General features: G+C 44.3%; 1 protein-coding gene and 1 long non-coding RNA gene across 4 annotated transcripts in view; one reads left to right on the top strand and one right to left on the bottom strand.

The window, feature by feature from the left end:
• Positions 1-15,918, top strand: part of LOC126532364 (cytochrome P450 3A8-like) — a 44,662-nt gene extending 28,744 nt beyond the window's left edge. For all 3 annotated transcript variants that reach the window (XM_050180080.3, XM_055071556.2, XM_055071555.2), the window contains 9 exons: positions 1,493-1,581; positions 1,640-1,785; positions 1,849-1,976; positions 3,255-3,396; positions 6,019-6,179; positions 6,690-6,781; positions 10,535-10,678; positions 12,576-12,738; positions 14,353-15,918. In XM_050180080.3, coding sequence (XP_050036037.2) covers positions 1,493-1,581; positions 1,640-1,785; positions 1,849-1,976; positions 3,255-3,396; positions 6,019-6,179; positions 6,690-6,781; positions 10,535-10,678; positions 12,576-12,738; positions 14,353-14,433 — 1,146 coding nt within the window. In that variant the 3' untranslated portion in view covers positions 14,434-15,918. The remainder of the gene's footprint in view (positions 1-1,492; positions 1,582-1,639; positions 1,786-1,848; positions 1,977-3,254; positions 3,397-6,018; positions 6,180-6,689; positions 6,782-10,534; positions 10,679-12,575; positions 12,739-14,352) is intronic.
• On the bottom strand, positions 13,557-21,452 carry LOC140218649 (uncharacterized). Its single transcript, XR_011894868.1, has 2 exons — positions 20,565-21,452; positions 13,557-14,006 (listed from the first exon to the last, which is right to left on the bottom strand). It is a non-coding gene; the product is annotated as an uncharacterized lncRNA (long non-coding RNA).
• Positions 21,453-23,029: the final 1,577 nt, after the last annotated feature.

Below are 23,029 nucleotides of genomic sequence, written 5' to 3'. Positions count from 1 at the left end.
CCTCCTCTCTTCCATTTGCACTAGCTTCCCTCTGGACTTGCACGTTGTTAGAAAGGTAAGCGCTTGTGGGGGGTCACGGATAATTACAGCTGTCAAAAGGCTAATGAGGCGCCGGCCCGGGAGCTCCAGAGGGCATTGTGCAAATTCGACGTGGTGCGGTCCAAACAAGTTCCTCGCGTCTCTTTTCTTCTCTGCCACACTTCTCCCATGTATATACACATTCTGAAACATCCCACAAGGCAGTGTGCTGAACAGCAGCAACTACAGCAGCAGCAGCAGGAGTGGGAAAGTCAAAGGAAAAGGCAAAGAAAGCTTCGCTTAAAGAAATTCAGTGCCCTTCCACTCTGTGAAGAAAAATGACCAGCGAAGCTGTGTATGTGGGCCCCTTAATGTCGAACTGCACCTCCATCATGGGTCAGCCTGGTATTGCACTATCTTCAGGATCGACCTGTGTATGGGAAGTGCCTGTCACCTGCTTCACCTCCGCCATGGGTCAGTCCGGCATTGCAATATCTTCGGGATTGGCTCACGTATGGGAAGTGCTTAACACCTGCTTCACCTCCGCAGCAGGCCGGCCTGGTATTGCACTATCTTCGGGATCGGCCCACATATGGGGATTGCTTAATGCCCACTTCACCTCCGCCACAGGTCGGCCCGGCTTTGCTCTTTGAGATTGGCCCGTGTACGGGGAGTGCTTAACACCCACTTCTCCGCTGCGGGTCAGGCCAGTGTTGCACTATCTTCAGGATCGGCCCACGTATGAAAAATAGTTGGTCTATGTCCACAGAGACGAGATCCGCCAGAACCTAGCCATAAACAGCTTCGCTGTAAAACTGAACTACTACCTGGGAGTTGGGTATGGGGCATGGGTCTGAAAAGCTTAGTGGTGCTAAGCAGCTTTGCAGGTAACTAGCAACAGCATACTGCAAAGTCTCTTTCTCTGAAACAGTCGCTTGAAAACAGATCCCCTATTTATGTGTCTTAGCCAAAAAAACAGTTCCAAGGTTAGGGATTTGGCCTTCTTGAGGTAAGATGAAATGTCATTTCGTGCATCTTCCATGTAGGCCCGCACGTGTCGCTGAATGAGGAGTGGCGCTGCCATTTCCGAGCACAAGTTCTGTGTCTACTTGTGTCCGTGTCGTCATGCCTAGCTCTTCCTAATGCGAATGCTGTAAGTACCACCAGATAAAGGAAATTCCGCAAGTCACAGATTTCAGTACAAAACTCTATGATTCCATGGATGTGTAAATTTATATTTCAGTAAAGTTCACTCATAAGACTATACTACTCTTCAACTGTATGTGCTCGCACAAGTCTAAACATTTAATTACTCTCCTTGCTTAAGCTCCTTCTACACATCTAGTAGCCTGCCATGAACCTAAGTGCACTGTCATTGTAATAAATTGCGAACTAAGTGACTATTAGTTAATTGGGACATCAGCTTGGCCAATTTCCAAGCCCTAATCCTTATATTCTGTGTGCTTTCCCCTAGATGAATGAACTCGTTCAAGACTGCGCCGAAACCTTGATGCAGCACTTGCTGAAAGTTGCTGAAGGTGGAAAAGAGCTGAACGCTAAGGAGTGAGCAGTACTGTTTTGCAAACAGTTTTGAGGGAGATGCTGAGACGGGCTTTTGCAGGTTCTTTGGACATTATACTTTGGATGTCATTGCAAGGTGTGCCTTTGGGACAAAGCTCAATTCCCACACTGATCAAACCAATGAGTTTGTTTCCAAAGCAAGGACAGCCTTCAATGTGAAGGTTACACTGCCTGTTATCTTATTCTGTAGGTACTTAAGTGAATGCATAGGGTGCACAACTTAATCAAAGTGACTCTTTTCTTGTGCAGTTTACATCTGTGGACTGTTTCCAATCATTATGAAGCTGCTAAAGCTGCGTTTCTTTGGCTCTGATGCATTTATGTTCTTCAAAAGTATCTGCTTGAATATTATTGAGAAAAGGAAACTGTCTTCAGAGGTAAGTCCTTGTTGTCACTGCATGCAATAACTCGTGTTCAGATGCAGTTTCATTGCTATGTGATCTGCATTCTCGCATTGCTAAAAAAATAAGGGCACCTTGGCCTGGAAGATTTTAGCATTGTGCATATTATAGGTGGCACCTTGTCAAACAAAGAAATAAGTGCAGCCGTACGATTTATAGTTCAGACTCTAGCATAGCCAGAATTGTAGGACCATGTGCCCTTTCAGATATCTGTCTGTTTTTCAAGGAAATCCTCGGTTTATAGGCTGTGCTTTCTTTCCCTTCATCTATGTTACTTCGTGCTGCCTCCATCAAGGATAAGAATTATGTCAGGAATTGCATGTTCCTGAGCAGAGTGGTCATAGAAATCTCGCTTAGTGTCTTTTCCCGTGTGGTTGCTTTTGTTTGCAACATCTTCTGCAGAACAAATACTTCATATATTACAACTTCTCAATATGAGGTTACATCAAGTTATGTATTATTTGTGCCTCTTTGTGCTGCTTAGTGTGTGACGTAATACATTTTAGTTGCAAGTGTAAGTGGTGCGCTGTGGTTGCTGTGTGCCACTCCAGCTTGTTCGGTTGCAAATATCCTCAGATCTGTGATGTCTACCATATATTTAATATGTCATATTTGTGACATAAACGTGTAACATTTAATGTTACATCAAATTACATGACACCATGGGTTGGCAGACTTACTTTTGAGTTGACCTGCTCAGACTTGGACCAACCCATAATTCTGAGTCCGATTGAGCCTGGCTGAGTAAAATTATGACAAGTCTGAATAAGTCGTGTTTATTTTGTCGACCTATGCAGGACACATGCCTACCTATATCTGTTACATGTAGTGCGCTATATTTTGGTCGCGAATGTGAGCACTGAGAGGTCTCTCTAGCCTTTGTAGCATTGCCTGCTATACATTAAATGGAGTATCTTGTGTGTTTATTGACTTTGTTTACTTTCACATTGGCATTGTCTAGAAATGTTACACACTTTCTGTTGAGGTGAAAATGTTGTTAATAGGAAAACTAGCCAGTGCTGCAAAAATCTATGTGACATTGCACTGTGTGGATGCTTTCTTTCACAATGTATGAGTAACATTATGACCTATTTATACATCTACAATGTAGAGATGTATAGACAGATGTAAACTAGCATGTTAAAAAGATTCCTTTGAATACACAGTGAAACTATGTTTCTCACTCATCTTTTGTGCTCCTCTTTTGCAGCTGTTGTTTTTGATGTGGAAAAATATTGCTCTTCTTCTGTGCAGAAACACCACGACTTCTTGCAGTTAATGGTTGATGCACAAGGTGGTGGCCTTCGGGGCAGCAGCGAAGTATCGCAGGACGCTGAAGACAAGTTATACAACCTAGGCACAGAGCTAGCTGTTGAACAGACTGCCGACTTAAAAGGTTGGCAGCATGTTTCACTGGAAAATTTCATAATTTATTGTGGTTTCCTTAAAATATCTTGCTTGATCACGAGTGTTAACTGTAAATTTTGAGTATGTTTAGTGACTGCCATTGTACTTCATGGCTTGGAATACTTCGCAACGTTTAACCTTAACTGGGCAGTATAGCTGCCTTGCTTGACTCGCTTGACAGAGCTGGCCTTCAGTAAAAGTGAACTTGTCCAGCTTGAAAAGTTTTATTCTTTCTTTATTATTTTTATGCTGTGAAAAACTGGGAGTACTCGTCACATAAGTAAAACTAACAAAGAGGACAACAGTAATAAAAAAAAGGAGAGCTGGGGCAAAGTGTAGATTTAATGTTTTACTTTTATCAGAGAAGAAAGTTGCTGATGGGCCAACTGCAACAGCAGTTAAAAGCTTGAAACTGGACACAGAGAGAGAGAAAAGCTCTTTATTAGAAGGCAGAGATTTTTGCCGGCGTGCCCATTCTTCATATGTCCATCCTTGCCATTATGCATACAATGACCATCGTTATCTATGCTATCATGTCATTAAACCACCAGTTCACTTGCATAACTGAGGAATAATTACAGAAAAACAGTATATATTTATTTCCTACAAAAAGTTGACACTGCTGCTAAGCTGCACGGAAATATCACGCTTGTTGTTCTTCAGGCCATACGTTGTTAGTACATGTAGTTGCAAAAGCATTTAAGCAGATCCAACACCAATTCCGGAATCCATGTGAAGTTTAGTGAGAGAGAGAGAGGAGAGAATTTATTGAGGGAATGAAGAAAGTCCTCTGGCATGTTACTTTACGTTGTTAGTAGTTGCAAAAGAATTTAGGCAGATGCAACACCAATTCCAGAATCCATATGAAGTGAAGTTTTAGTGAGAGAGAGAGAGAAAGCAGAATTTATTGAGGAAATGAAGAAAGTCCTCTGGCATGTTTCTCTTCTTTGCACAGGTAAGGAAAAGAGAAAAAAAAGCTAGGGGTATGAGGATTGATTTTGAGGGTAGACAGTAAGGAAGGACTATAGACATGACGTTCTTGTCCAAAGGGCCTATTGACAGTCTTAAATTTAAGGCGGTTTTAAATAAAAATTCTGAGAGAGCCTTGATCGCTCGATTTGTTGATATCATGTCTGGCTGAGGGCCCTGTAATGTTTCTTGCTCAACAGTCTGTTGTTAATCGACGTTAACAAAGAGGTCAATGTCCATTCGTTGGATGCAATTTAAATATAGTCTTAGTTTGTGCAGGAGGATCGCGTGGCTACTTGGGATGCTACACAGCATCCTAAATGTTTTATCTGGATAGAGACTACACTTCGACATTTGTGGCAATTTTCTTGTGCCCGGTGTCTTGGTGTCCCTTTCTGCGTAACCTTGGTGGGAAATAATTGCAGTCTAGCCTTGAGAATGGCATGGCAACAAGCATGCTGCCTGAATACGGGCCCTGGGCTCTTATTCACGAAAAGCTCTTGCACTAGAGTTGACCGTAAGATAAAACTTCAGCCAATCCTGATGCTGGACGTATTATTAGTGAAGCTGGCCAGCCAATGGCAAAGAGCACACTTACTCATGAAACGTTTTGTGAATTCGGCCTCCGGATTCTATTCAGAAGGAGTGCAGACAAGCATTAAGGAGAGTAAGGACAGGCACCGTGCTGGCACCTATGAGGCCGGCACTCTTTTCTAAAGGCATGGCTTCTTGGCATAGCAGGCCGGACATATGTACAGATTGCTGTTTAAGGTGCAACATTGGAAAGTGAGCCGATGTCTTCCACCTTGATTATAAGATTGCACTGCCTTTACCTAGCACCGACGCAAGATCATAAGTAGGCTGCTCGCAGCCCTCCATCCCGCAAGTCGCCAGCAATGCAAGAGGTCAAGAGGGTTGATAGGTCAATAGGAGGTCAATACATGTAGCACAGACAAGGGGTTTTGGGCTCTCGTAGAATCTTTCTCTGAGATGTCTTTGTCTGTGCAATTTTAACTTGCCCCTTTCCTAGTTCCCCTCCTATCTCCCCTTCTTCTTCAGACTGTCATCACCAAGAGGGCTGGTCTTACCCGGTTATTATAAATAAAACATTTTCAGTAAACCTAGGATAGCAGGCTTTGATTTAAAGATCACATTGTGGAAGCATACGTCAGAAGCACTGTGTCATTTCTATTGCACCTAATTCAATTTACATACCAGTGCAATCAAAAGCCACCGCCTAGCTAGAAAGTGCTTCTTTATTTTAACAATCATACATAGTTCTCTGACCAGCGGAGCACTATTTAAGGGTCACCAATTTCAAGCACTCATGAGTGTAATACTAACATGCCTATCCCACATTGAGATACCCCATTGAGGTTTTCAGTTTTCGGTTCAGTTCTGATTTAATACTCTGATGAGGAGACTGGCTGATACAATAAATAGATATGAATGAATGGTTTACAGGCATAATGCTATAAAGATTATTGTTTGTTGCTTGCATTATTAAAGTTGCGCTTTGCTGTGTTTGCTGTTTGTGCTATCAGATGACATTATGATCATCACTTGATGACTATTAAAGAGAGCCTCATGTCGTTCCATTGGCTGTGCAATCTATATATATATCTCTTAACGTTGCTTACAGCTTTAAATGAAGATGAAGCCCTGGCGCAGTGCGTTACTTTCTTCATTGCGGGACAAGACACAACCTCTTCAGTCATTGCGCACACTGCATATCTCCTAGCTCTGCACCCTGAAGTCCAGCAGAGATTGAAGGGGGAAGTGGATGATTGCTTGAAAAGATGTGTAAGGCCTTTTCCTTTTCTACTGGAGCAACTGCTGCAGTAAGCAGACCAAGGATGCTTGTACCCAGAGTGTAAGGTTGATCATACGTGTTTACTACTTCGTTTACATCTTCATGTAAAGACTGGGAACCACATTCTGCTTGAAATATGTCGCTATGAAAGTAAACATAGCAGATTTGTCACAAATCCTGTCAACGGCAGTTTCATCTGCTTGTGGCTTATGTGCATCACATTTTACTGATGCACATGATTGTCAGTTATGCCACAGTCAGTGTATAAATGAGAAAATTGTGAAGCTGTGGCTGAAAGCTGCTGTGCGGCACTGGACTCTTAATGCTGGCACACATTCACATGACAAATGTACAACTTGTGGTCACATTTCACAGATTCAGAAATTTCTTAATGACTTCTGTTGTTGTGTAGCAGTGGCTTTGTGTGCCTTTACAAGAGCAGAGCAGCAATGGTTGTAAACTCCAAAAGAATTAATTGGTTTTCCTACTTTTTTTTACAGGGTGGCGAGCCTTCATTTGATGATATTTCTAAACTTAAGTATTTGAACTGTGTTATCTCAGAATGTTTGAGACTGTACCCACCAGCTGTTCGGTGAGTGCAGAATTGTTTGCTTGGTATTCAGGCGATGCCGTAGCACGCAATAATTCATGAGAGCTCTTTAGGATGGGCTGCAATGGTTAAGCTTCTGTTTTAATTGGTTGATAACATTACTGTTTGCAAACACATTACCCATTGCTCTTATAATATCTATAGCCAGCACACCATGTTATAACTTATTTGCTCTTGTTTTTATTGAGAATTGTTGTGCCCAAGAGTATGCATATGTCTGAAGTGAAACCATATTACTTACTTTTAGTGAAATTACCGTATTTTCATGTACGTAAATATTACCTACATGAACAAACATTACAGCAACAACAAAAGAAAGATTTTGCGGTAATGACTGTGCACTTTATATCTGTATGAGTGCGTAAAAATTCAGTGTATTCTTTCACACTGTGCTGTGTGCTCTTGTGCTGGGCTTAACCAGAAAATGAGTAATTTCACTTCATTTTTGTCTGGATCACAGTCAGTTTATACCTACAGTAGCAAACACAAAAGTACAGACTTTGTCAAAACTATGCAGGCTGCCACACGTGTGGCCAGAGCAGATGATGGGGGCGCTGTGTAGCAGTGTATGTGAGGAGGAGAAAGGATGCTGCTTGGTGCAGGCGAACCTAGCCTTCCAAAAGTTGGTGGCAATCGCTCTGTGTGAACACCGCCTGTCAAACACAATACGGTCTGAAACACGTCGCAGTCCAGCTAACACGAAGCATCGAAAACAAGTTGACATGGAGCCTAATGCGTTGTGCGTTTTCCAAACCATGATGACCCGCATGATCACCATTGACTCTCCGAACCTGGACTCCAACAGAGGAGCTTTAGGAGGAACTGAAGCACCTCTATCCTAAATATCCAATGTCCTCGCGGGAACAAAATATCACATGCATTTGAGTGAGGTGCAATCTTGCGCTTCAGTTCATCTCTTTACACCTTTACATTACGCTTCGAATTCGGGACATCAGTATGTAATGTTCGATGTCACCAAGAGCCTGACAATCCACACACAACGATGGTGGGCCAAGTGCTGTCTTGCACTGCTGGTGGGATCGAAGGACTTAAGAGAACTGATGCTGCCCTCCTATGTCACATTCGTACAGAGTAAGCACAAACTCCAGCTTGGCAGCATTTGTGTCAATGGTGCTTTTAATATGATAGCATCATAGGCAAACCTCACACACTTCGTAGGTGCCTGCCTGATGAAAAATGCAGGCTGATCTCAAAGGCAGCGTAATCTAACACAGCGTCTCAAAGTGCTAGCTGTCACGAGGGAATAATGTGAGAAACTGGCACACTATGCACATGCCAGGTATTTCAGAGAGCATGAGAAAAGCATGCATGCGATCGCAGCCTAATGGTTAAAGCATTGAGCTGCTCTGCTGGAAGATAGAGGCTCAATCCGATCATTGGTAACGCATTTTTTTATAGCATCTATAGGTAGACTTCGCCCAATTTGGAAGTATCTGACAGAAAGCTCAAGGTCTGTTAAGTGCGCACGAGCACATCGAAGTGTGAACGAAATTGTAAAAAGTGATATGCTGTATTTAAATGTCACTTTGATAAATGAGAGTGTGCAAGGTCGCTTGTGATGCAAGCGCACACATCTGTCGAAGTGTCACAACCTAAGTGTGTTATGGCATATGGTACTTAGAGAGTTAGTGATCTCTAGTTCTGGCCTAGTTCTTTTGAGATGAGGATATAGAGAATGAGGATCACATAGTGATGCTGTCACCACCTGCAAGTATCATAGCCACAATGGATGTGCCACAGGAAGTGCAGTATTGCTGTCACCTTGTGCTTTCTGGTAAAGGTGCTGTAGTCTCCAGGAACAGCAAAGCATGAGACAAGTGCTAAGCTGTACTTGCCATACTTTGCCTTGCTCCACCAAGCTTTACTTCCATGGTCAAACATGTTGGATGAATGGCAGTGGACACTCCATTTCCCTTTGTAAAGTTGTGACAGCTGCTTTATTTTGCTGCAGTTTGTTTTTAAGCTCACCTAGATATCTGCATCTCCAGAAAGTGAAAATGAAGTGTAACTACATAAAATTATTTGCAAAATTTCGAACAATAGTTTTCTTAGAGTTGCCGATACTTTAACTATACTTGCCTTAGCGACAGAACACAGCAAGCTTCATTTCTCTCAGTGCTTTGGTAGCCATGTGCAAGGAACCTGTGCCAGAAAACTCCGCCTGGATTAAGGAAAAAAGCGCCAGTAATATGTATAAACAGATTCCACCATTTTTTGACCATGTAAGCAGCATGAAGAGAAGGCTAGTGAACTCCTGGTAATACCTGCTATGCAGTTCCTCACTGTTTACATAACCCAGAGCTGAGCAAAATGTGCTTCAGCATGTGTACTTCTCTGCTTAGGCACATGCTCCTATAAAGTAAAATGGCTGTCACAGTTTCGCACTGGAATGTTGATCATGCCTGGCTTCAACCACCGGGCCAGCTGAACTCACTTTGTACCGTGACCCACACTTCCTCTAGAGGATCCAACATGATTATACTATGGGTACATTTGATTCGCCTGCACCACCTGAACTAGTTTACAAGGTGCTGCACTCTGCCATTCGTTTCAGTAGTGTAGCAGTGGTGCCCACTGTTTGTTTCAAAAGGTGCAGGAAAGGTGCAGGGCTGATTCATGATATTGCGGCACTCAATCCACTGTCGGTGCCGACTTGGTGCAGGCGTACAGGTGCGAAGCAGTGGCGCAGCAGACGACGCAGCACACGGGAGCGAGCACTGTTAAAACCCCACTTGCACACATCTGATGTGTCTGCGCAAGTGTGGCGTGTATTTATGCCCCAGAAGCCGATCATACCTGCAGTTCAGGACCTCTCAATCTTACATAATTCATGCACATTAGTCTGAGATAACATACTGCCTGCACTGTGTCTGCACCTTTGCTTTCGTTTCGAGCGTCTTGCTTGGCATACACTTCAGAAATCAAGCAGCACAATTTCTTAACTTCTTGTGAACCGCCATGAACTGGTTCACAATGGCACAGGCGAATTGAACAGACCCTATATATGCTATCCATCAGAAAAGTGGCATCACTCTTCTTTGCCTTCTCGATGTAAGCAAGTGCTGGCAACTGAAATGCAGCCATATGCTCTATGTGGGAGTGTACATGGTTTTGACAAAGGCCCATTTAGTTCATCGTTCCTCAGTGCTTATCACACATGGAAGCTTTGCTTATTAACTGATGGGGTTCATATATTCTCATAGCAAGTGGGGTTTTAACAGTGCTCGCTCCCGTGTGTTGCGTCGTCTGCTGCGCCACTGCTTCGCACCTGTACGCCTGCACCAAGTCGGCACCGACAGTGGAGTGAGCGCCGCAATATCATGAATCAGCCCTGCACCTTTCCTGCACCTTTTGAAACAAACAGTGGGCACCACTGCTACACTACTGAAACGAATGGCAGAGTGCAGCACCTTGTAAACTAGTTCAGGTGGTGCAGGTGAATCAAATGTACCCATAGTATAATCATGTTGGATCCTCTAGAGGAAGTGTGGGTCACGGTACAAAGTGAGTTCAGCTGGCCCGGTGGTTGAATATATAACTCTGAATTGACATAGTTATTTTGCAAAACTAGCTGTGCACTTTATTTTTGAACAAAAGCGTCTTTTTTTTGTAATATATCTTGAATGTCATGCATATTGTTTTACATCAATATTGTTGTATGAGCAAGGGATTCATGCGAAATGTGCTTTTTCTTCCCCCTGACTTTCCACAAAGCATAGAGAGGACGGCTTGTGAAGATGTCACCTTGGGTGACACTGGTTTCAAGCTTCCAAAAGAGTGCATTGTGGCGATACCGATTTTTGCGATGCATCATGACCCCGAGTACTTTCCAGATCCTGAGAAGTTTGATCCTGAACGGTAATATTTATGTGCTTACACTACCTGCATAATGGGGTTTTACATGAGGCGTGGGTTAGGGTGCAGAAAAATTTTTTCAGTTTGCTCGACATCCATTCTAGTAAGCTGCTTTATCATGAGGCAGGTGTTGACCAACACAAAAGGAATATGTTAAATGAGGCTGCTTGGCAATTGCACTTTCATAGCTGCACGTAGCTTCGGCATGCAGTAAAACAACGCCTTAGTGGAAGACACTTGGTGGTACCTCCTCTGAATTTGGGAAGCCTGTAAAATGAAAAATCATGAATGAGTGAGAGTAATAGATAGTGGCAGCAAGTAAATCTAGTCAATAGTGAATTAAAAAAAAAACTCGCAGTCTTGCCCGAAAGGCGAAGCATCAATTGCGATAGCAAATTAGTGGGCAGCTAGCTATACTAAGGAAGAATAGTAGTTTTATTGGCCGTATATACTCTTAAACAAAGGCATACTTAGTAAATTAAGAAGCATAATGTCACGGCCACACAAGCGAACAAGAACACATCTCACTCGATGACCACGGAAACTCACCGTCGGAACGCTGGAGTGAGCAGTTGCGGCAGCAGCAGCAAGCGAATTGACCTTCGTGCTGCTTCTCGCATAGATGTGAACTAAGCTGTGAAAACAGTGCACGGCAGACTGTGTCCCCGTCACAGATGGTTTTCAAGCTGCAGCGGCCCAGAGTGGAACGCACCCCCCCCCCATGCCCTACCCCCGGATCCTTGAGCGCAATGGAAGACGGTGCACTTCCTCCTTGCTTTCCTCACTTGCGTGCGTGAGATTTAGCCATGATGGCTGGCTCACCCTCGCACGCTTTCACTCGCACACATAGCACACGGTGCACGGCGATGATTTTATCGCCCTTGGACTTCATACGGAACTTCAAGGTGACGGCGGAAATGCACCTGGATCATCCGTTTAATTGCTATTGCAATAAAAGGTCGTCTCCAAAACTAATTAAAAGGAACAGCCCGACAATCCTTGCGGTTTTATGCAGCTAAGGACCCCAATCTGCAAAAAGATAAATTATCTAACTATGACACCTTTAGTGTGAAAAGGGTGTTTGCTTTCAGTTGCGTTTTTCTGTGATAGCATATTTGAGTTTATTTAATCACATGGTACATGATAAATGTGCATTTGTGGTTGGGTATGATGAGAGAAATTCTGCATAAAAGCAGCTTGATGGGCCCTATCACCCATTGTTTTTATTCCACTGAACAAAACTTATTTGTTTCACCTGCCGTTGTTGCTTAGTGGTATGGTGTTGCGCTGCTAAGCAAGAGGTCGCGAGATCAAATCCAGGCCACAGCGGCCGCATTTCGATAGGGGCATGTTAAAAATCCCCAGGTAGTTCAGATTAATCCGGAGTGCCCCACTACAGCATGCCTCATAATCAGATCGTGGTTCTGGCTCATAAAACCGCAGAATTCAATTCTTATTTGCTTCGTATCTGCAGAATGATAACACACTTTTATTTTTACATATGTCATTGTGTCCACCTGTAATTCTGAACCAGGCAAATGCGTTATTGTTTTTTTCCATGCACTGATTTAACAGTGCCAGTAAGGCGAGTTTAGCTGGTGTCGATAGTATATATCAATCTTGTGCTCGCAGAGTGCAGCGTACTTCTCTTCAAACGTCCCCAGTGCAGAGTAGCCAACAGAGCGAACGGCACCAGCTCAGTTCGACTTTTTTTTGCCTCTCCTCTGAATAAAATCTCACTCACATGTAAGTGGATTGTTAATGAAGATCACAAGAACTGTGTCTTTGCCTGGCTGCTTTGTCAGTTTGTATTGCAACATTCTTTATGTGCAGTTTGTGCAAATAGTTGCCATTTCTTATTTACTGACCAGCTTGAGTTTGGATTCTGGTCAAATTGCAGGTTCAATGAAGAAAATATTGGGTCAATACAACCGTACTCCTACCTGCCATTTGGTGCTGGACCAAGGAACTGTATTGGGATGAGATTTGCCCTGCATGTTGTGAAGACATGCCTCTTCCATGTTGTGCACAGTGTGGAGCTGGTGCGGACACAGAGCACACAAGTTAGTAATGCTGCTCTTCATTGTCCATAAAGAAACTGAAATTTGGAGGTTAACAAAGGAGCCTGAGAAGAAGTTAAGGACAGTGCAATGAGCAGGGATCGAAAAATGTTAGGTGCAAGTTAAGAAACAGGAAGACACTGGCGTGTTTTAGAAAGCAGGCAGGAGTAGCCGGTATTAGTTGGCATTAGGAGGGGAAAGAAAATCATACAGATCCAACACACATGTTGGAATCAATGGGAATGAAGCTTTGTGCAATGTTTGAGCATAAGTTTATCTGCATTCACTTGTCAACGTTGGTACACATGAACGAGTGTACAAGTTGTCTGAGTAATTTGTTTCTCATTGATGAGGCATTGTATCGATGTTTATTTACTGAAAGCGAACACTTTTGTTGCCATTTCAAAACATGACACATTGCAAGCCATATGCTAATGAGGCTTTCTAAAGTGATGCAATGCCCTACTAGGCAAGGAAAGAACAACGAACACGAAACCCCGGTGAAGAGCCAAAGAAAGCTACACTTTAAAAAGGAACTGGGCAAGTCATGTAATGTGTAGAGCAGATAGCCGGTGGTCTATTAGAGTTACAGAATGGTTAGCCAAGGACGGCAAAGGATTAAGTGGTGCGATGAAATTAGAAAATTCGCAGGCATAAGATGGGATCAGCTAATGCAAGACGGGTGAATGGGCATCACTGGGAGAGGCCTTTGTCCTGCAGTGGACATGATTAGGCGACGATGAAAACAAGTAGGTGATAAAGTCAGCTTGTATAGCTGAACTAGTTCTCTGCAACAAACAGACCAATGATCTAGGGTAGGCTTCCTATTATATTTATTTATTATATCAGGGCCAAAGGCATTACAGAGGGGAGTGGTTATGAGCACGAAACAATGAAATCGACAGCTGGTTAAAATATATACAAAAAGCTTGGCTGTTAATAGTACTACAATGTTAGTTAATTGCTATAGTAATGAAAAATATAAGATGAAAGCAAATGACAAAGCAATGAACAAAGTAATAAGTAATATGCAGTGGTTAATAGTACAAATAATGGCTATTTATGCAGTGTTAGCTGACGCTTGGTTAAAGGCATGGTTATCCTTTATTCAGACAATGTCAGCAGAGAGGTGGTTACATTGTTGTGATGTGCGAGAAAGAAAAGACATTGAATGAGTTTTCATGTTACCAAAAAAAAATAGTCCATACCTCGTGACGATGATTAGCTGCATTTGAAGCCATAACTTTGTGGTGTACGAAAACTAAAATACACTGTAGATGAAAAAAAAAATGCAGTTACAATACTATTTCAAGTGAATAAAGAAACAAAGATAGCTGAGCTGTGGTTTTAACAGAAAACGCTTATTTACATGGAGACATCTCGGAACTTACTTTCAGTGCAATCTTACAGAAAACTTATTCGATATATTTTATTATCTGCATTTTTTTACATTGGCATATTGTATTTAGTATTTGTTAATGAAAAACTACAAGAAAACTCATTTATGCTGCCTGTTTGGCGTTTCACCATACCTTGAAGTTTAATCGTTTGTGCAAAAAGAGTGCTCTTTGGGACTTCCATCATCGATATTTGCTTATCTGCTTTCTTTTCGCGCAGGTGCCACTGAAGATGGTCAAGAGCTTTGGCCTGTTGACTGCAGAGGACATAATTGTTGGTGTGAAGAAGAGGAATTTCTGAGCTTGAGGCCTGACACAGCTGAAGTGCACTTTTGTAGTAAGGGCCACATTTAAAGAATTAAGAAACCTTGCCCTCGATCAGGGTGTCTACCAACCGGCAATTCTCTGGGATCTTGAGTAGCCCGGAAATACTCAGGAAAACTCGGGGAATTGGTGCTTCTACCAGGGAAAATTAGCTATAATTTTAGGGAACGAAGGTCGCGGTAACGCTGACTCGAGTAACAAAGAGGAATCACAACGAATTGTCTTTGACGCCGTTTCGTCGGTTGGAGGTGTTGTCGGTGTACTGTCAACGGCCGACTTTCCGGATGCCGGGTAATTCTGATGACTTCATGGCACGACCATGTACCCCATCGGGTCAATGTAAAAGAAGGCATGAAATTTCGGACACGAGAACTTCTCGCCACCCGGTTTTCCAGACGTTTTGCCGTAACCGCAGGTCGGAAATGGCATTAATCAAAGCCACCACCGCTGCCGTTTTGATTACCTCGCCGCCTCGAACTGGCGCTTTCGCACGCAGATCCGCTGGCAGCCGTAGCCACCACTGCGGCAACAGTAGGCCTAGCTGCTTTGACGTTCGCTATTAAGCTTCTTGCCGTTGGGTGCCGTGTTTTTCATTGAAAAATTCGCCGCTGTCAGCAATGGCACCGACTCCGCCTTCGTGGTCCTCGCGATTAGCTTCGAAGCTCGGAAAGCACGGTGCCTTGCATAATGCAGGTTCCCGAAAGTCAGCTTCGCCTCGATACAGCAATGTTACGCTGTGAAGCATACGCGAAAGTATTGCGGTGAAGCGTAATAAACGTGGAAGGGTCAATTGTCACGGGACACAGTCTGGATTCCTTAATTATACACGCGTGCACCCGTAATCTCCTGTCACAGTACGAACACCGATATGCTTAAAGGGACACTAAAGAGAAAAATAATTTCTTCTGCATTAGTAAATTACCTTTCTATGACACCAAAAACACCACTCTTACCACGATAAGACACTTGGTAAACTAAAAAAAAGCACAAGAATGAAAGACGGGTGGCGACGCTTCCTTGAATTTCCCGCTTCTGGTCGCTGTGACGTCATGGATTTTGATGGCATCTTCTAGGGCCTACTTAACTATATAGTGGTACAGATTGACTAAATTGTGTTCTAAAGGAACCAAATATTAAACATGGCAAGTTTCGGGAACCATTACTCAGCCAGCCTGGCCCAAATGCGAAAACATGCTTTGGGATCCCTGACATCACACTGACGTACCGGCGTCAGGGTTTCGGCACGAAATTCATATACTGGTACTTCGACCTTCATTTGCTCATCTAATAATCAAACTATTATTTTGAAATGACTGCCTGCAGCATTCTCAAACAATGCTTTATTAGTCAAAGCTGATTTCTTGTTTCGCTTTAGTGTCCCTTCAATAAGTGCACTGGCGGGCCTTTACAGATGTGCTTGTGGCGATTTGAGCCCTCAAGGGCAATAAAAAACATGCATTCATTTTTTTTCGCACTGCCCGATTTTTTTTACGATTTCGTGGCCCTTACTAGGGAGTCTGACAAATTGGACATTGACTGTACAGTTGATGCTTCAAGATGAAGAGGATGCTTCAAACGGCCCATGGGGCGCACGTGCGGTGGAAGAAGGATGAGAACACAAAGGACATACACACCGAGGAATGAACGGAAGCGTGCCGTCGCTTCTTGGAAGGGGCTTGAGCTCAAAAAACAAAGTGTTGGCTGACGCCCAGATGCAGGTGTTCCTCATTCAAACCAAAATAAACCCTTAAAAGCAGTGCACCGCAACACTGATGCGTTGTGCGTAGGCTGAGAGTATGTCAGGACAATTTAAGTTGACTGTCCAGCTTCTGAGAGAAAATCTCACTTTCGACAAAGTTCAGGCCTTATACCATGAGCTTGCTATCAGTTGATAGAAATAGCTCATAGTTGAAAATATTTGTTTCTGTATGCATCTCCTTTTATTCGTATTTGATGATGTTTGACTCCATTTGCAATGGATTTTACCATTTTTTTCGAAGATATTTTATTTGCTGTGCATTTTACTAACCCCTCCCTTCTGTCTACTTTTGGAGTAAAATAAACGCTACTCCTTACTATTCAAACTGGATTAAATAGGTTTTTTTTTCTATTTTTTAACGTGCTTGCTAGAGTGACAGCACCAGGTGACATGGTGTCAGCCCATCTTGACGTAAAACAAAGTTCATGATCACTCAGGGAATTTCGCTAAGGCACTCTGGGAAAACCTGGAAAACTCTGGGAATATGGAAATGTCAACTTGGTAGAGAACCTATATATGTAACGGGGCTTATAGATTGCCATAGCAGCAAATTATTATCAAAACCTCGTACCTATAACTATCTCCTGTTGAATCTTAGTCTGCCAAAATCTTGTCTAATCTGGAAGAAACATGGTGAAATTGAACAGAAGCTGACACAATTAAAAAGATATGGTTGATCCCTCTGTCATAGAAATCTAGAACACGAATATGAAACATGCCTTCACGAAAGCTGTTGTGTGTTTGCTTCGCGAACTCACGGTCCGCTGCTGCCAAAGGTGCATGATTTGCGGGCTGGCGACCGTGTTGCAGGTTTACTTAGCATGCGACATCCTGTTGCCAAGCGGCGTCCTGCTGCCAAGTTGCTTCAGCGAAGGTAAGAACATATATCTCGACTTCTGCAAAAAATTTAATCGGGTTCCTCATCATCGCTTAATGAGTAAACTTGCATGTCTTTCTCTCGACCCCTTAGTTTTATCTTGGATTCAGAGCTTTCTTTTCGATCGCAGGCAGTTCACAGCACTGGGCACTCGTGTATCTAGTACAAGCAACATTATGGTATATCCGGTGTCCCGCAAGGGCCAGTTTTTGACCCCCTCCTTTTGATCATCTTAATTAATGATCTTCCAGTCGGCCTTTCCTCTTGTATCTGCCTTCTTGCAGATGACTGCGTTGTCTATCGGCACATTGCTAGCACATATGACCAATCTTTATTGTAAAATGACCTTAATGCAATGACTACGTGGGGTTCTCGCTGGCAGATGGAACTAAATTCGTCAAAATGCAAGTTCATGCAGATATCGGAAGTGCTCCAACCTCAGCTATAAGTATTATCTTAATTCATCAGCAACTGAACAAGTGTGTTCATGTTGGTATCTCGGCATCAAAATAATAAGCTCACTTAACTGGAGTGACCATGTGTCAAAAATAGCCGCATACTCAGCAAAAACACTTCGCTTTTTGCGGTGGTCCTTTGTACTATGTCCACCGTATGTCTGCAAACTTGCTTAGGAAACCTTCTTGCGCACGAAACTCGAGTATGCGTCTAGCATCTGGTCTCTCCACCAAACTTATCCAATTAATGCTCTGGAATCCATACAAAATGATGCAGCTCGCTTCATTTCTTCTAATTACAATCGCCGCACCAGTATCTCGCATGTCAACTCAGCCCTTGGTCTTACCATTCTGCTCTTGTGTCAAAAAAATCAGCAAGCTATGTCTTTTCCACGAGCTCTATTATTGTTTCCCTCGTCTACGAGGAACACTACTATTGCTCCCTGCTCGGTCCTCTCGCCGCCTTTTTAACAATCTCAGTATTCAACGCTTTCATGAATCCTCTAAGGCTTTCAATCAATAATTCCTACCCTCTGTAATTGAATCATGGAGTTGTTTGCTTGATCTCATTGTCAACGAACAAAATCCCCCCCCACAATTTGAGAGGTCTTAACGAAACACGTGCACTAGCCACTGTATCCTTCTTACCATTCATTTAATTGTTACTAATTGTATAATTTACCGTGTCATAGCTTTTATATTAATGTGTTAGTCTTGTAACAACTCAACATGTGTGATGTACGTCCACATTTATCGAACGTTGTCCACCCACTATGTCTATCCAACGTGTCTGAGCATTGTATGTATTATGATTGTTTATTTTATTTATTGTTAATTGAGTGATTTACTGGCTCGTAGCTTTATTTTTAATGCTTAATTTCTGTGACAACTCACATGACTGATGTACGACATTTTTTGAACGTCGCCCCCCCCCCCCTTCCCCTTATGTGTATAATAATTTAGGATGATTGGTTCTGCTCCGTAGTGTCATGGGCAGCGAGATCAGTTGCGACGCGCTCAGCTTCAGGAATGTGAGTGGCAGAATTCGCAGCGTGCGCTGCGAACGCGTTCGGATTCACGCTGGCGTGTCTCGCCGGACCCGAGCGAGGTTCGGTCGTCGACGTCGTGGCCTTTCTACCCCACTTAGCGCATCAGTTTTCTTAGTTGTTGCCATCGCAAGCGAAGCAGTAGGCGGCGCGCAAGCACTGCTGATGCTTGTCGAAGCAATGCTTCCTTTATGCTATAGATGCCTGCCGCGTGGTCCGATACACCCGGTTCTGCGCCCTCTCCCTTTTCTCGTCTCCGCGAAATAAGGTCGCGTTGATAAAGCAAGTCTAAACCTAGTTTTATCAAGGGACCTTATCGCGAAAAGGCAACGAGCGCCGCTTGCGGGCTCGCGCCTGCAACCTAGACCACGTGCTGCGGCCTGTGAGATTGCCATGGCCATAAGTTTCTCGTATGACCATGGCATATTTACCGTCTCGGAGTAGTCTCGGAATAGAGTCACTGGAAAAATTTTCAGAGTACCGCATTCGTTTTCCCCGCGCCGCCGACGTGTTCATTGGCCCAACCGTACCACGTGACTTTGGGGTGCCATATACCTTCCAAGCGCCGGGCGGGCCGGCTGAGTTAGAGCGCAGGCAGCGCAGGTTACCCACGTTTTTTGTGATCCGATTGTCGCGCCCGCGTTTGACTGCAAGAAAATCATGCCTGGCTGCTGCGCCTTCGGATGCAGCAACCGAGCTGAGTCTGAAAAGACTTTTCTAGATTCTGACCGGGAAAAATGACTGAGAGCGTCGTTCTGCGTGGTTGCATAGAATCGGCCAGAACATCCAGCCTACAAAAAACACCCGCGTGTGCGAGGTATAAGTACACCTTGCTTGTGCTTTTCGGCACTGTTTTAGAAGATATTTAAGCGAAGTGCACGCGGTGTTAGCGATGATACGAAAATAGGAGGTCATTGCAAGGATCGTTCGCGTCTTGCACGCTTGACGCGGGTACACGTGTACGCGTTTGTTGCTCAACACACGCGGTTATCCGTGCTCGTGGAACGCGAAGGCACAATTGTCGCGCTAGAATTCCGCGTCCTCACGTGCACCAGGTACTCGCATGATTTCTCCGCGCACGTGAGCGCGCTCTCGCCTCGAGTCACTCGACCCATATATGGCACTTATTTTTCGCAGATCGTGACGATTGCGGTCAATAAAAACATGGCCAATACGAGGCCCATGATACTTCCTTTTTTCCACTTATCCATTGCTCATTTATACAGACGCATTTCGAGCTTGAAACCAACGGCAAGGTGATATTCACAACACATGCTTCAAATTTTGAGCTTGTAAGCCGAGCACATGCAATGAACTGAAGTGAGCATACGTATTATGTTCTATATTGAAATGCTACGGTGCATAAGCAAATAATGTTGTGCTTGAGGCATAACAAGAAATAGAAAACAACAGAACACCCAGTAGCTTTAGTTTCACTCTGTCACTACGCATGTTACATAAACCGCTCCAAAAGCACAAGAATTTTATACATCTTACAAAAAACAACTTATACAACTTAGAAAAAAAAGTGCTGCGTTCCTGCTTTTTTTTCTTTTTACACAGGCAGCAAATCTTGGCAGTCTAAGAAAACAGTCATAAATAAGTTGAGAAGAGTAGCCGCTCATAAACGCACTAGACAGCCGCGTTGACAAATCGCAATGTAGCAAACTCTCGCTCATTATCAGTGTACAGAAGTACACATACGTTGCTGTAATCACGCAAATGGCCAATATTGACCTTCCACAAGATTCAGTGCGAAAAATGGTCATCGAAGTTGGTTTTTACGCCTGTTGTGCACAGATCGTCTTACGATCACGGCCAAACACCGGTGCGCACACGGCAGTCGCAGTGTGTCGTGCGTATACGGCGGACGAAGTCGCCCGGCAGAATCGAGAACGCGCGGTATCCGTTTACAAACTAAATTAAATGTATCCGATTTAGCTTGTGGAATTATACAACGAACGTACGTGCCTGTGACACTGTCAGGTGTTAGTTTCGTCCTGCTTGGAAACATTCAATAGAAGCCGACGGCGGTCCACGATGTTCATGCTCAAAAGCACAAGCTTGCCTCATTGCGGCTCGAAGTGACGAAATGTTTCCTTCGTAGCTCGCTCCGCGGAAGGGAAAAAAAAAACGCGCGCAGAAGCTCCCGATAGCAGCGCTAAGCTGCTGCCCCCAATCGTAGCACAGTTCCAGCAGTATAAACACGATCGGCGTGCAAAACAACCACCGGCTGCATTACTTCGCTCAAAATAACATCTTATTTTCGTTCTTAGCAACCATTATCTCCGGGCACAAAGTATTTGTACTTCAGTAAACACTCAACCCGATGTGTCACCGAATATCAAGCTCTTCCAACACGACGGCCTTCCCGCAACGCAGTCGGCTTGGAACACGGAGGAAGGAAACTAAGGAGAGGCCCTGACGTCACTCTTTGTGAAGCAAAAGTGAAGCCGGAAGTTGGCGTTGCTCATGGCGATGCTCCGCCTTTTGTGCCACCCTCCTCTCTTGTTTACATCTTTCGCGAAACCACGCCGCGCTGCGCGTGGTTTCGCACGCGGAGCGCGCGCGCTCGCGCAACATCCTGCAGAGCACGGTGCAGGTAACACAGCGCAACAAGACACGGTGACTAACGCAAACCCGCCCACACAGCGCCTTTGGCACGGCACGAAACCTACCAGAGCAACACGTGTGCGCGCTCAAAAAATCAGAACAACGCCGCCATTGTGGCCCAAAAGGCGTGGCCATGCAGCAAAAAAAATAAAAAAGCAGCAAAAGAAATGAGAACCTATACGTCATTTTCGCCACACTTTTCTCCTAGCGCGCGGAGGGGGTAGGGCCTCTCCTTAGTTTCCTTCCTCCGTGGCTTGGAAGGTATATGGCCATATGGCGGTGGCCGCTCAGTGTTGCCAGTCAAATCCCGACCTTTGCGGTCATAGAGTTTCTCACTACTCTATGTTTGCGGTACTCTGAAATTCTTTCCAGTGACTCTAGTCTCGGAAGCGGCAGGAGCGGCGTGCAGCGGAACAGTTGCGAAGCAGACGACGTCGGCTGCAGGAAGCGCGCTAGGGGGAGCCGGGCAGACGACAGGCTATGCGACATCTTTTTTGTTTCAATGTCGGAATAAAGAAACGAAACCTGGATTTGTGGTAAGAAATGTCGTGAAACATGTTTTAACATCAATTAAAGACCTCTTAAATGTGAATCCTACTTGTGGTGTCCAACAACGACTGTAGTCATCATGCTTCATCGCTGCGTGCCGCAATGTAAGTGAAGCACTCAATGCCGATGTCACGGCTTATCGTTTCATGGAAAACCAGTAGGCATAAGCTTGCGTGAAAGGTGGCTGAGGCTATTCGTAGAGCAATGCCTAGAGAGAACTGGATTCCCGCGCTCACTATTTCGCAGTTTGCACTTTCGCGAGTGTGATTTCAATGAAATCTGCAAAATACAGCGTCGACTTAACTCCTTCCCTGCCATGGAAAAAAAGTATTTTTTTCTTTCTGTAGGTTATGCCTACTTTTTTTAGACAATCTACTGCACTCAATATTTTATGCAATACAAAAACAAAAACCAGAATGAATGCTCTTTTCACGCTTAAAACCTTTATTAATAAGATGTATGTCATAATAAAAGATCGGGCAGCGGCACATCGGGCAGCGGCAGCGGTGGCGGTGGCACGTTGCTGCACAGGAGTGCTCAGACAACTGTTTTGAATTTTACAGTTCCTTCGCTGCTGTCCGTCTGCAAGAATTTCCGTATCAAGCGCGATCTGCATTCTGCTGGCTTCGTTGACGCACCGTGTGTGGCTGCCTACGTGCTGTCATCACGTGAAGATACGCCCCTTCCTTCTGGCTATAAAGCTGCGCAAGTCGTCGAGAGCCTTCACACATCGGGCAGCGGCAGCGGTGGCGGTGGCACGTTGCTGCACAGGAGTGCTCAGACAACTGTTTTGAATTTTACAGTTCCTTCGCTGCTGTCCGTCTGCAAGAATTGCCGTATCAAGCGCGATCTGCATTCTGCTAGCTTCGTTGACGCACCGTGTGTGGCTGCCTACGTGCTGTCATCACGTGAAGATACGCCCCTTCCTTCTGGCTATAAAGCTGCGCAAGTCGTCGAGAGCCTTCACACATCGGGCAGCGGTGGCGGTGGCACGTTGCTGCACAGGAGTGCTCAGACAACTGTTTTGAATTTTACAGGTTAGTTGTCTTTTCTTACTGTTGTTAAGCTGCCAGTGCATGCTGCCGCCACTGCTGCCACTGCTGCCCATGGTCTAGTGTCTTGCTTGCAATGTCATCTGAAAATTTTGATCCTTGTTCTGCATGCTACGAAGATATTATAGATGGTGAAGAATTTGACTTGTGCAGATTGCTGTCAAAGGTTTCATATAGGGAAGTGTGCAGGGGTTGGGGAGCGGAGTTTCAAAGCAAAAGATG

The sequence above is a fragment of the Dermacentor andersoni genome, chromosome 5, assembly GCF_023375885.2.
Source record: "Dermacentor andersoni chromosome 5, qqDerAnde1_hic_scaffold, whole genome shotgun sequence".
Lineage (NCBI taxonomy): Eukaryota > Metazoa > Arthropoda > Arachnida > Ixodida > Ixodidae > Dermacentor > Dermacentor andersoni.
The sequence above is the reverse complement of the archived record's forward strand: the minus strand, read 5'-3'. Positions and strand labels throughout refer to the sequence as shown.